At 36.8% G+C, this 14,345-nt stretch overlaps 1 protein-coding gene and 1 pseudogene across 1 annotated transcript; both read right to left on the bottom strand.

The window, feature by feature from the left end:
• Positions 1-992: 992 nt before the first annotated feature.
• Positions 993-3,938, bottom strand: LOC147283866 (glucan endo-1,3-beta-glucosidase 8 pseudogene; annotated as a pseudogene).
• An 833-nt stretch (positions 3,939-4,771) lies between these two features.
• LOC147283865 (glucan endo-1,3-beta-glucosidase 8-like) lies at positions 4,772-6,970 on the bottom strand. The gene is made up of 2 exons (XM_086245281.1): positions 6,618-6,970; positions 4,772-5,876 (listed from the first exon to the last, which is right to left on the bottom strand). Exons 1-2 carry the CDS (start codon positions 6,968-6,970, stop codon positions 4,772-4,774), a joined length of 1,458 nt encoding a protein of 485 aa, XP_086101407.1.
• Positions 6,971-14,345: the final 7,375 nt, after the last annotated feature.

The raw sequence follows: 14,345 nt of genomic DNA, 5'->3' as shown, positions 1-14,345 counted from the left end.
GCTGTATCGAGCCGATTTACAGCCTGTAATTCTTACGGTGGCAATTAATGGAGCCAAATTTCCAGCCACCTTCCAAAAGATGATGACGAAAGTTACAGTCAGTCTTGCTGCTAAAAGTAGTTGCTAATTTGCTTTCTGGTGTTCTTCGTGGAGTATACGCACGAAGATCAAATCCAAATTCGGCATGCATGCAGCCAAATCGTAATTAATTAATCCGTCAATTAGCGTACGTGTTCACTGTTCCTGATAGTACTAATTCGGCATGCATGCATGCACGCTGGTTGGTTTGGTTTTTAGTCCCCAATTCCTTGCCGTGTTCACTGGTCATATGCATGGAACATGTTTCATCCAACTAGCTTTCACATTGACAATACAATTGCAGTCCTTGACGTGAACTTGATGTTAAGTTGATGGTGGCAAATAACAATAAAGCTTGATGTTAAGTATTTTCTTTTGTAAAGAGGAGGGATCTGAAGGTATATGTGGAGAGTTTAATTTCCTAGTTTCAATATCAATCATCAGCAATGTTTAATTAATAATTTGGGATTTTGCATTTTGTTTTTTATAATTTAGATAAAAGATTTATAATAAAAGTTATAATAGTTTTTATATGACAAGTGATTAATGAGATGGATTTAATAATATTAATATTTTAAATGGAAAGACATTTCCATATCATTAGGACACTTTAGCATTGTCCTTTTTTATATGGATGGACGTCCTTAACGGATAAACAGTTCGGATCATTAGATTAATTGAAGTGAGCGTTTAACCCACATGCGATCTCGTTTTATTCTTATCAAAAGAGATCACCTTAAGAAACTCCTCCTGTTAATGACTATGTATATGATCAGTAATCTAGCTAGTTCAAATTTATTGTAAATAAAAAATAACATTGTTTGCCTAATCCAGCTTCTCAATCCTATATTACAGAAAATGCAACGTACGTAGTATTAAAGTTATCCTCTCCAGCTCCTTACACTCGCAAGGCCTTATATTATTAATGTGAAGAAGCTCATCAAAAATAGTCCTGCAAAGATACTCAATGCATAAGCCACCCTATTCCTCTCTCCGGCACTCTCAATCTGTACCCAGAACCAGCAATCTCCTTTCGAGGGGTTTTGTTCTACAATCGCTGCCATCCCATTAAAATCACATGCCCGATGGTCTTGGTCTTTGTTTTGGAAGTAGGCATTGAAAGCATAAGAGACTTTCCCGTCGGTGTCCAAATCGCAGGACCTTTGGGACCCCAAGCTTGTGCAGTCAGCTTGGGAGCAAGCATATTGGAGTTCAACTAGAGCCGAACTCAAGTTCTTGACATCGCTTTTCAGCACACACCACTGCTGATCCAAGTACTGCACGCCTTTGACGGCGTGCAGCATTTGGGTCCCGGGACCCTTCCCGGAGAGGTCCATAGGGAACTTGGGCTGCCCGTCGAAGCGGAAGATGCCCCAGTGGTGTTCAAAGTCTCCCGGGGCAATACTCTTGAGGTCCTCATCAAAAAGGCCAAACAAGTAAACTTCGATATCCTTGTTCTTTCGGAGAGGGGTTCCCTCCCCTTTGGCGAGTTTCTGCAGTAGACCATCGTAGAACTTCTTGGCCATGGTCTTATTCGCGCTCTTGTCGCCATCCGTAGGCCACCCCACCTCCCCAATTATGATGTCCATGTTTGGGTAACCCTCCTTTTTAAGTGCATAAATCAATGTGTCATGGTTTGCATCAAACACATTCTTGTACTCGATGTTGTTGTCTCTAACGGGCTGGCTCTGGCCTTCGAAGAAAGCGAATTCGACGGGGAAATGATCGCTCTGGTAGAGGCTAAGGAAGGGGTATATGTTGGTAACAAATGGAGCCTTATGGTCTTGGAGGAACTGCAAAATCTGGACCATTTGCTGCTGAATATCCTTTCGGAAGTGACCTTCGGATGGCTTGCCGGAAGCAGAATCGTAGACGTCAGCATTGAAGGGCACTACGGTTTTCAGTTTTCCCCCATGTCCAGCCTCGTCTATGGCCTTTTGAATGTTCTTCATTGACGGAAGAACTAGCTTCACATAACTGCCATTGTAACTTTTTAAGAATGGCTCGTTACCAACCGCCACATATCTGTTTCCAAAAGTTGAAGCACACCCAATTATTAAACAATAAAAGTAGATCAAGTAACTATTATTCAATAGATGGAATTTTTACATAACATTATTTGAGAGACTAACTCTCAAACTCATTTTTCATTGTAATTCAATGATTTCAAATGTCAAACTCATTTCTCATTTAAGGATCACTGTTGCAAAAAATTAGACAAATTAAGAATCATCTAACAATTTGACTCAATGATTTTTTACACTTACACTACCAAACTTTAGGGGTCATCTTCTACCCAAAAAAAAATTGAACCACATTTCTACCCAAATTAAAATTTGTTGCAATGACTGATACCTAAGTCTATTAAGATTTTTGTTTAAATATAGCAAGCAGTTCGCACGTGATACCTTTTTAAGGGGTATATTTTTCATTTTCTTAATTAGACACATTTTATTGCTACTTGCTTCATTTGAGCCTCATTTTGTTGTTTCTTAGAAGATGGAAAACCTAACGGAATTAGCTAGGCCTAGGTCCCACGTACGTTGCAATAGATCGATATTTAATTCATGTGTCAATGGGGCCGGATCAATTTTTTGTTTTTTCATTGGAGGCAATATGAGATGGCCGGCCCCCAAGTTAGAGTGGTATAGGTGTAAAAAACTCTTTAATTGAATGGTGATCATCTCAGTGGTTATTGGAAGCACTGTATCCATGAACAAGGACTTGAAAAACAGAAGGTTCAGATTATTAAACTATATAGAATGTAGCTAATATTTTTTTGTCTTAAATAAAGTTATAAAAGAGATCATCACATAATGGAAGTTCTCTATGTATATATATAGGTATTGTGGGAGCTTATTCAAGGGATTCCTTGTCGAACAGACTCTACATTGTAACTTGATGATCGAAATATATATTCTCTACTTTAAATCTTCATTCAAGGATCATCTATTTTTTTTTTTTACTATTTGATGAATTGGTGATAATTTTAGTGTTTATCGGAAACATTATGTTCGTCTATTTATTCGATTACAATTTGATGTTTTAATAGTTTCTAATTTGTTTAATTTTTTCAAAGATGATCCTTAAATATAGATTTAAAAAACAAATAGCTTGATCTACAAACTACATTGCGGAGTGAGCCTTATAAGAGATCTCATATATAAAATTATTTGAAGATTGAAAAATTGAGGATAAATGCATGTATTGCATATATGCTAGCTAATTAATATTTTTTTTTTAGCTTTATTCATCAAAATCAAGTTCAGATTTTTCTTTCAAAATGTGTTCATTACAACACCAACATCTCAGATTGAAAACATATAGAACATTTTGAGTTAGTACGTATATGATCTAGATTAATTGTCTGCATATATATATCGTTCCCTTGATCAAAATGCACGGTGACTTAATTATTTTTGTTTAGCATCTTGCCATGCATAACAAACTCAGATTTTGTTTTCTTTTGTATAATATATATGTTTTCAAACCAAAGCAATGATGGAAAAAACAAACCCAAACCTGATATCAACGCCCCCTTTATGAAGATATTTGGTGGCATTTTTTTTCACCCAGTCTTGGGCAGCTCCGTAATCGGAAGAAAGTTCATCCAATTTTTCATTGGGGATTCCCACCATGACCTGGATACCCGACCCGGACAGCGCGTTCATCATCGAGGCCTCTGCGTCGAAAAGCTTCACTTTCTTGATACCGTTTTCCTTAAGCATCTGAACAACACTGTCGGGAGGCAAAGGGTGTGACGCCATTCCACCCCAGTTGATGCCTAAATTTGCATGTGCAAGATCGGCCCAGACCCACATTATGGAAAACATCCATACAACAAACACCGCTCGAGCCATATGGTTAATTTCACCTGACTCTCAGATGTACTATATATATGGTGGTTTAATGTAAACAAGACACAGAAACCAGTGTTTGATACTTAGATAGTGTTGTATAATTAGCTAGGTCTAGGGTTAAGTATGGTGAATATGTTAGGGATTTGACAAGTTTCTTGGATTGAAGAAATTAAGATCGAGTTTGCGAATTGATATGGTTGCAATGGAGTTAGGCAAATCACGGAGTTTGCTAAAGCCATTTGGGGCAAGTGTTACACAGGCCTCTCATTAAGTAACTAATCATTTTCTAATTTTAGTAGCTCATACAGCTTTGGGCAATTTTACCAAAAAAAATTGCACGTAAAACTGATCAATATGTGAGCATTGCACGTACGTAGTTAAAATTGAGATGGAAAATTGTAACAAAAAACTTGTGATGGAAAAACAGAGAAAAGTGTATAGCATTTTAAGGATAGTGGAATTATCAATGCCATATATACTGATAGCCTTGCGGACTTGCACACATTACAAACTTTGCATTTCCTCCACACACACACAAAAAAAAAAAAAAAAACCAAATTAAAGATCATAATTAACAATGTCTTGTGTATATACACTGACAGCTTTAATTGCTTAATTCTGATCTTCATATGATCAATATATGACAATCATATATATGAATAATGTTATCGGATTATAAGTTTGTATTCCAAATAATGTGTACTACATATTGACATGCATTTGACTTATAGTTAATAAATGAGTCACATAGTAGAACTTTTAAATATGAATTAAAGAAATTTGGAATCCAAATGTAGAATCTCTAGTAGTATTTATATGCATATATATTCTCCTTACATTAATGTGAAGAAGGTGGTCAACAATAGCCCTGCAGAGATACTGAATGCATAAGCCAGGCCAAGCCTCTCTCCAGCACTCAGAATCTGTATGGGGAATATGCAGTCTCCTTTTGATAAATTTTGGTTTACAATCTGTCCCATCCCATTGAAATCACAGGCCCTCACGTCTTGGTCTTTCCTCTGGAAGAAGGAATTGAAAGCATACGACACTTTCCCAGCCATGTCCAAATCGCACGACCTTCCGGGTCCTAAGACCGTGCAATCTGCCTCGGCACAAGCGTAGTTGAGCTCTACTTGCGCAACACTCAAGTTCTTAACATCGCTGTTCAGCACACACCATTGCTTCTCCAAGTACTGCACTCCCTCCACGCCTTTAAGCATGTGAGTCCCTTGCCCTTTTCCCGTCAGGTCGATCGGGAACTTGGGCTGCCCGTCGTAGCGGAAGATGCCCCAGTGGCGTTCAAAGTCCCCTGGGGCAATACTTTTCTGGTCCTCGTCGAAGAGCCCGAAAAGGTACACTTCCATGCCCCCTTTTCGGAGAGGAGTTCCCTCATTGCTTGCCAATTCCTTCAGTAGTCCATCGTAAAACTTTTTCGCATTTTTGATATTGGCGTGTTTGTTGCCATCCGTAGGCCACCCGACTTCCCCGATTACAATGCTCAAATCGGGGACGCCGGCCTTTTTAAGTGCACTAACCAATGTGTCCAAGTTGGCCTCAAACACGTTTTTGTACTCTTGATTGTTGTCTCTCACGGGCTGGCTTCCGCCGTCAAAGAAGGCGAATTGTTCGGGGAAGCCCGAGCTCTGGTAGAGACTGAGGAAGGGGTATATGTTGACAAAAAATGGAGCCTTGTGATCCTGGAGGAAACGTGAAACCTGGTGCATGTTGTCCTTGATGTCATGTCGGAAACGACCGTCCGATGGCTTGTTTGAAGGAGATTCGTAAACATCTGCATTGAACGGTACCACGGCTTTGATTTTGCCTCCATAGCCAGCTTCATCTAGGGCCTTTTGAATGTTTTTCAGGGCCGGAAAAAGAGTCTTCACATATGTACCATTGTAACTTGTTAAGTATGGCTCGTTCCCCACACCCACATACCTGTAAAAGTTAATAACACGCCCAAACTCAACAACAGATCAAATAAATTTCATTCAATTTATATATACAGACAACTTCTATAACCAATGTCCAGCCAACAAGAGAGTTAGGACTCCTAAGTCGTCAGTTTAAATTAAAGAATTGCATGAGTATATAGGTCCAAGAGTAATATTAGGAGACAACATTTTGAGTATTATATGTGTACCGTTTATCTAATAAATGTGAATACAAGTAGGTCTTTCTGTTAGAAAATTAGTACATATGTGATACCTAAAATATTGTCTCCCCAATATATATTGCAAAATTAAAAGAATTGATGGTAGCTAACTACTTAATTATATATATATTTTTCCCTTAATTAAAAACCAAATTCTGATATTCTCTCAAAATGTGTTACTTACTACGACAGCATGCAGTATCTTATACGAGGCCTTATAAGATTGTTTTAATCACCATTTTCTTGGAAGTTGATTTCCTAAAGATAATTCTCAACATATATGTCTCTGTAAATTTGTAAGTTCTGTTTGCAAATTCTATAGATTAAAATGCATGATGACCTAATTCACAACATATGTACGTATTTAAAAGACAAGTTAATTCTATCCTTGAATTTTATCAGAATGAATGGTAACATGCATAAGTCACAAAATCCAGAATGTTTATTATTATTATTTTCTGTACAAGTTTTGAAACAAAAAAATATCATGGTTAAAGGAAAAGAGAAAGAATAGAAATCAAAACCTGATATTGACGCCTCCATCATAAAGATATTTGGTGACATTTTCTTTCACCCAGTCTTTAGCATTGCCAAGACTATCCGAAAGCTCTTCCAACTTGTCATTGGGGATTCCAACCATGACCTGAATACCCGACCCGGCCAAAGCAGACATGGGTCCAGGGTCCGCGTCGAAGAGCTTCACTTTCTTGAAACCGTTGTCCTTGAGCATCTTGACAACATTGCTTGGAGGCAAAGGGTGTGACGTTATTGACCCCCAGTTGACACCTATATTCTCATTACCTTGTGCAAGGTCGACCATGGTCCAGACCATCATTATGGAAACGACGAACCATACTAGAGACACGGCTCGAGCCATATATGGTTGGTTTGAGCCAGCTCCGATATGGCAGGCTATTGGGAAGAGAACGAAAACAATGGCTGCTAGTGTTGTGTGTTAGCTATGGCCTAGCTAGGCCTGTCATAAAATTTGGGCAAGAATTGGGAGGCCCTCTTTGAGTTCTTGGGGTACTTGAAGATTTAATGGATGGCTGCAATGGAGTTAGGTACGTACATATATGGGTTTGCCAAGGCCATTTTGGCCTCCCATTTGTTAATACCAAAGGAATCGATTAGAAAGACTATATAACTGATTTTTCTAATTTTAAATATTTAATTTGTAGTAAGCTAGCTACCAAACATTAGTTGGTATGCAAGCTGTAAAATTTTCTCATATAATTTTCCTTTTCTAAATTTAGGCCAAACATTTTTTTTTTTCTAGAATTTCATACTTAAACGTGGGTCTAAAATTTAGGTGGCTTTGTAACAAAAAAAAAAAAAAAAAGAGTACACTACTAAAAAGCCACTAATTAATAACTTTTAAAAATACTCAATTTAAACAAGAGGGCTGTTATTTACACACTCTTCTTAAATAAATAAAAGAAAAATCAATGAAAATATACCAACACACCCCTCCCTCAGTGTCCCTCCTTCCCTCACCCAACTCAGACCAACACACCCATCCCCCTACGTCACCCCGACCACCTCTCCCCCTTCACCCAACCCACCCAACCCTTCCCCCCTCATCCGAACACCTCCCTCCCTCCCCTTCTCTCACCCGACAACCTCCCTCCCCCTTCCCCTCCCCCCCTTCACCTAACCCACCCGACCCACCTCTCACTCTCAATCCCTCATCCACAAAAGTACCAACTTTCCAAATACTAAATAAAAATAAGCAATCTTATATGGGTTTTGAAGCCCACGAGGAGAGGAAGAGAATCGTACCAAAATCGTGGCCATTGGTGGCCGAAAACCATCGGAATTGGCGAAGAAAGCCAATGGCAGCCGAACCTTCTCGGCTTCGATCTGAATTGTACGACGGCGGGATGAAGGATTGAACTCCACATGGAGGTCGGCGCAGTCAAGATGAAGAGATCCCGACCGGTCTCGCGTTGGGAGGTGGCCAGACAGAAAATATCCGGCTGGGTCAGGTGGCGGTCTGATTGGGTGTGCGAGTCTGATTTAATGGGGTGTGTTAAGGAGGGAGGGGTGTGTTGGTCTTTTGCCTTTGGTCTTTCTTTTCTTTTTTATTTTATTAAGAAGAGTATGCAAAAAGATAAAAAAAGGTGTGCAAATAACAACTTCTTAAAGAAAAACCCCAAAAGTAGATATGTGTATTTTTTTTAACATATACATAAGTACATTGGCGAACGCGCATTAGCATTTTTACTTCTCTGAATAGAGTCGATCCCTCAATGAAGCGGTTGGTCGATTGGCTATTACAGTGTAACACTTGTTAGTGCAACTATATAGTGCAAATTTTTTTTTCCTTATCTCCTAGTTTCTGAATATAATTTTTTTGGGTTGATTGGAGGTTATTTGAATGTGCTTAAGCATGGTTTAGTAGGTTTTCTAAAATTTATGAGTTTTAAGATCTATAATTTGAGTTTTTTTTTACTAGGGATATAAGTGTAACTGCAAGAAATGTAAAATTGTAACTACGTACACTGCAGTATCGATTGGCATAAAACTTTGGTCCATTTGAACATTTTTTTGTACTTAGAGTTCAAAAACTTCTGTATGAGTACAGATTAGGTCTTTTATAGTTAAAACTTAAAAAAAAAAAAAAAAAGTTGGTTTTGTTAGATAGTTGCAAATATAGGTAATAGTTATTGGTGAATATAAATGGATAAAGATATAGTTCGCTAAGAGTCGCTAGCTTATGTCTGGTGAACGTAGTAGATTATCGCATCATAAACATGTGTAATACTGTAAGCACTAGAATATATACATTTCTATATATATAATTTTATATACAATTTTTGCCAAAAAAAATTTTTATATACAATTACATTATGTATCATATAATTTTCTTAATAAAATCCTAAGAAAAGTATGATATTAAAACATATTACATTTTTATCTGATGAAGAAGATGTTTTATTGATTTATGTTTCTTTTCCTTACTAGGGAACAGAGAAAATTATTGGCATCAAGGTGAAGTTGCCGAAACCAAATGAAATACACTTGGCTGCTGAAAGCTTCTCAAAGATGAAAAATCTTAAATATTTTATAAACTATAATGCATACGACTGAGTGATACTGCAATAGAAGAATTGTTTTCATCAATTAGAAATCTCGTTGGCAGAGCCGGAGCTAGAATATTTTATTTGGGGGGGGGGGGGGGAAATCATAAAATGCAAAGCTTGATTTTTTATTTTTTTGGCATGTATGGTACATAACCTATTAATTGTATTAGATTACTAAACATTTATAATTGAACGAAAAAGAAGTGGATTTGCTTACCCAAAAACAGTGGCTTTTTACAGTAGTGCATGTTATGCAATTTGACAATTATTCACGTTGGAATGCAATTTGTTATCAACATATATCATATATAAGAGGGGAAGGGGGAGGGGGGCGCAAAGTTTAATCATATTTATTTAATTTCATATCTATGAGTAGGGGTCGGCAATGGGCCAAGCCGATCATTTTTCGGGTTCAGGCTTGAATTATAAGAGTCCAATAGGGCTTTCGGGCCGGGTCGGACTTGAGCTTTAATACACAAGTCCAAGGCCAGCCCATCGGGCATGGGCTAGGCCCGAACGGTAGCCCAGAATGGGCCCAAAGATTGTTTAGACACATATATATATATATGTTCAATAAAAAATATAGGATTTTGGCTATATATGTTGTGATTTGAACATGAGACCTCACATAACAAGTTTCAACTCTCAACCAACTGAGCTAACAGTTTATTTGTCAAGTTTGTGAATCATAACATATTTAATAGCTCTTTCGTTTATTTACTTCAATAAATTATTAATATACTTATTAAGTTATTATATAATACTATTATGTTATTAATAGTGTAATACCGTAAATAATAAACTTTTAAAATTATATACAACATTACAACTATAATAAAGCATAAATGTACATATGTTTTATTATATATTTTATTACATAGTTTTATAAACAAACGATGCAATTGTGTTTTCAACGATCCGAAACGTTCAAATTTTAGTTCCTCACTCAAAGATAATTCATACAAAAAATTAGCTCAATCGGAGATGTAAAAGTGACATAACAGTGGTCGAATTAATGAACGATCGTAGTTTTTTTAATGGTGATCGAATGGGTAGATGAATTTCGATTTGGCCGATTTTTTGTAAGAATGATCTTTGACTATGAACATAGAAAATGAACGGGTTAAATTGTTGAAATCATGTTGTGGTCTTGATAATTATGGAAACGACAAGGTTTTAACAAGAAAGTTATTAGAATTACACTCTTCAAGTGTATTTATATGTAGAAGCTCACATATCGATCGTGTTTTCAACGATCCGAACCGTTCAAACTTTAGTTTCCCACTCAAAGAGAATCCTTGCAAAAAATTAGCTCAATCGAAGATGTAAAAGTGACGTAACGGTGGTCGAATTAATGAATGATCGTGGTTTTTCTAATGATAATCGAACATTCGAATGGGTAGATGAATTTCTATTTGGCCGATTTTTTGTAAGGATGATCTTTGACTATCAATATATAAAATGAATGGTTCAGATCGTTGAATTAATGAACGATCGTGGTTTAATAACTTTAATTATAGTTGTATTATAAAAGTTTATTATAATAACTTTAATAACTATAGTTGTGAATTTGTAATGTTATATATAATTTTAAAAGTTTATTATTTATAGTATTACACGGTTTACACTATTACTATTTACTAACATTATATGATTATAATATTATATAATAACTTAATAAACATATTAATAATTTTTTATAGTATACAAACGAAAAACCTATTAAATATATTCTAATTAACTAATTAGAAAAATAAACTAGTCAGCTCAGTTGGTTGAGAGTTGAAGTTTGTTCCATGAGGTCTCATGTTCGATTCACAATATAGCCAAAATCTTTTTTTTTTTTTTTTTTTTTATTGAAGATATATTATGTGTAAATGAGCTTTAGGCCGGGCCTAAGCGAGCCGGACTTCGAGCGGCCCGTGGGCTTCAAGGCAATGGCCCAAGCCCAACCCATTGACTATTCGGGCCAGCCCGACCCAAATTTCGGGCCGAGCGGGCTTCGCGCCTTGGGCTTTTTGGTGACCCCTATCTATAAGTACACTTATACAAATAATAGTAAAATGATTGAAATAAGTTGGGGGGAGGGGGAGAGGGGGTTCGGCAAGACCCCTACATGCAGGCCTATGCACTGCTATGCAGAATTTATGAGTTGCAACATCTAATAGATCTAGGGAAGGGGTCTGTCTAGGTTTCTTTATTTTTTTTTTTAATAAATATTTCATTTTTTAAAGTTTATTTTACTTTTTTTGTCTATGTGACATTTTTTAAAAGCTATGTCAGTGTGTCATGTAGGTGGTTAACGGCCTCTCAGAAACTTGAAATGAGGGTGTCAAAAAATAGTATAGTTGAGGTACTTATGAGCAACTTTTTTTTTGTTGGGATAGTAACTTGAAATGAGGTGTATATTTGAGATACGTACGTGTAATTTGAGTATAATTAAGTATTATAGTAAACTATTCATAACCCCCTATTTAGAGCTTAGTTATTTCAAAGCCTCCACCCTTAATAAAACTGATTTAAAACCTCCTATTAGTTACTTAAACTCTCCCAAAACCCCCTGGTCAACTAACACCCAGCTAGGTTTAACTTTTTTTTTTTTTTTAATATTCCTATTATAACCCTAGGTCGTTATTCAAAATCAGCTTTCCAATTTAATTTCTCTCATTCTCACGCTCTCTCTCTCTCTCTTATATTCTTGCACCCTCTCTCTTTTCTCTGTTCTCTCTCCTCCGCACGCGGTTGTCGCCGACATATGTGGCGTCGTCCGGCGACAGTTGCTAGCGAGAGCACCACCATCAGCTTCGTCTTTCTCTCCTCTTCCTCTCTCTGTCATTACTCGCCCCGAATCATGCTTAAACAGCCAAGATCACTGCGACTACGATCGGTGGTACTTGCCGGCGATCTACCTTTATCGGCGGAGTTGGAATGCTGGACCACCCAAGTCTTCTTCCTCTTGACGTCTTGAGCACAATGATGTGCTCAGATTCTCCATCCGATCAGCCACAGCGGCAGATCGAAGCCACAAATGCCGCAGCTTCTCCGACCATCGATTTGCCTTTTCCGGTGGAGTTGGAATGTCGGACCACCCAAGTCTTCTTCTTCTCGATGTCCTGAGCATGATGGTACGTGGTCTCCGATTCTCCAACTGACCACCATGGACGGCGACTCGACGCAGATTGAGAAGGTCCAGGACTTACCACAACCGTTGCTGGCGGCAGATTGAAGTGGTTCCGATCCCATTCTTCTCCCCTCGACATGCTCTCTCTACTAGTATACAAGTTTGGGTTCAATTGCTTCGAATTTCAAAAGCCCTAATTTGAAAACCCCAACCCCTTTTATTGCTATTCCTGGATTTCGGCGGCTCTGACCACCTATGGTTATGGTTTTGGTATTAAAATGCTCCTCTCTTTCTGAGTTCTTTATGTTCAGATTTCCACTTTTGCATCTGTCCTCATTGTTTGTTGGAATTGTGTGAATTTTTTTGTGCTGGTAGTATTTGACTATGAAGAGCTTGTTCATTGTTGATTGAATTGATTATCGTTGTTTGGAAATGTGAGTTTTGCAACTGAAATGGCAGATTGTGTGTGTATTGTGCATGAGTGAGTGAAACAATTTCAATTCGTGAAATAGTTTCACTTTGTGAAAATTTAGTTTCACTTATAACTATGTTTTGTATATAATTATATTGTTTTGTTTCATTTCATTTCTATTAAAATTATTTTATTGTTCAACTTCAGTTAGAATTTGAAGATTTGAGGATATGAATTTTTGAAGATTTGAATTTTTGAAGATTTTGATTCAGTTTCAGTTGTAATTGAAAAAATTCCCAGAGCTTTATAACTGTGTAACTATTTTTTTTAGTGTTTATGTGAAATTGTTTCATTTTAGGTGTAATATAATGTTTAAGCAGTGCAACAATGTAATTAAATTATTTTTTGCGATGCTATTTTTTCAATTTAGTTACAATTTGAATATTTCATTTTGAGGGAATATTCTATTTTCAATTTCAGTAATTATTCGATTTTCAGTTTTAGCAAAATATTGAGTTTCAGCAAATTCAATGTCAGAAAAAATCAGTTTTAGCAAAATTCAGTTACAGTGGCGTCAGTATGCGTTAGTGCGTCAGAAATGTAAGTTAGGATTATAAGTTATAGAAGGTTTTGAAAGTGTTTTTAGATGGGTGGGGGTTAAGACAATTTTTTTTTGTGGTTAGAAGGTTTAAAGTTACATATTATTAATTATTAAATGGGCAAACTACATTTAAGACATCAACTTTGGGGTCTCTTGCAAGTCGATATCCCAATTTCAAAAATTGGCTTTAAACTATCTCAACTTCATATTTTTGGCTTATAAATACCTCCGTTAAGTTTTATGTCCATTGCTCCGTTAAATAATGACATGGTGTGCCAAATGATCGACCCAACAAAAATGCCACATGGCATGACACTATGTCATGTAATATAAATAAGGGTGCCGCTATTAGGACCCAAATATTTTATCAGTAATTCCAACACAGTTTTTACACCCAACCCAAAATTAAAAATTTCAAAATTTTTTTAGTATACACAACAAGTTTTTCCAAATTACCCTTACTAAAACCCAACACCACATCCAACCTATTCTACTTTTTATACCCAACATAAACACCCAATTCCATCTCCACCACCACCACCACCAAAATTCATGGGTGTATAATTAAGCTTGGGTATGATTCTAACTCGTTCTCAACAAATGCACTTGTTGACATGTATGCAAAATTCAGAAGTTTGAAGATGCAATTTCAGTTTTTGAGAGATTGCACAACCCGATTTTGTTTCTTGGAATGATGTTATTGCTGGTTGTGTTCTTCACGAGTACCATGGTCGGGTTCTAAAATTGTTTGCGATAATGAAAGGGTCAGGAATATGTCCAAACATGTTTACATTATCTAGTGCACTTAAAGCTTGTGCCAGATCGAATGGGGTTCAAGAAATTGGGTAGGCAATTGCACTCTGTCTTGATAAAGATGGATACACAATCAGATTCGTTTTTCAAAGTTGGACTGATAGATATGTATTGCAAGTGTGAGATGATGGATGATGCAAGGGTGCTTTTTTTTTATGATGCCAAAGAAGGACATAGTTACATGGAATGTTGTGATTTCTAGACATTCACAGAATGGGG

The sequence above is a fragment of the Dryas octopetala genome, chromosome 5 (assembly GCF_963921425.1).
Source record: "Dryas octopetala chromosome 5, drDryOcto1.1, whole genome shotgun sequence".
Classification (NCBI taxonomy): domain Eukaryota; kingdom Viridiplantae; phylum Streptophyta; class Magnoliopsida; order Rosales; family Rosaceae; genus Dryas; species Dryas octopetala.
This window is presented reverse-complemented; position numbering and strand designations above follow the sequence as displayed.

What these genes read in the sequence shown, in the direction of transcription:
- LOC147283865 (XM_086245281.1), bottom strand. Translation starts at nt 6,970, where the DNA reads ATGGCTCGAGCCGTGTCTCTAGTATGGTTCGTCGTTTCCATAATGATG. An exon ending in GATGGAGGCGTCAATATCAG is followed by an intron (nt 5,877 to 6,617) that starts GTTTTGATTTCT and finishes TAACTTTTACAG; the next exon opens with GTATGTGGGTGTGGGGAACG.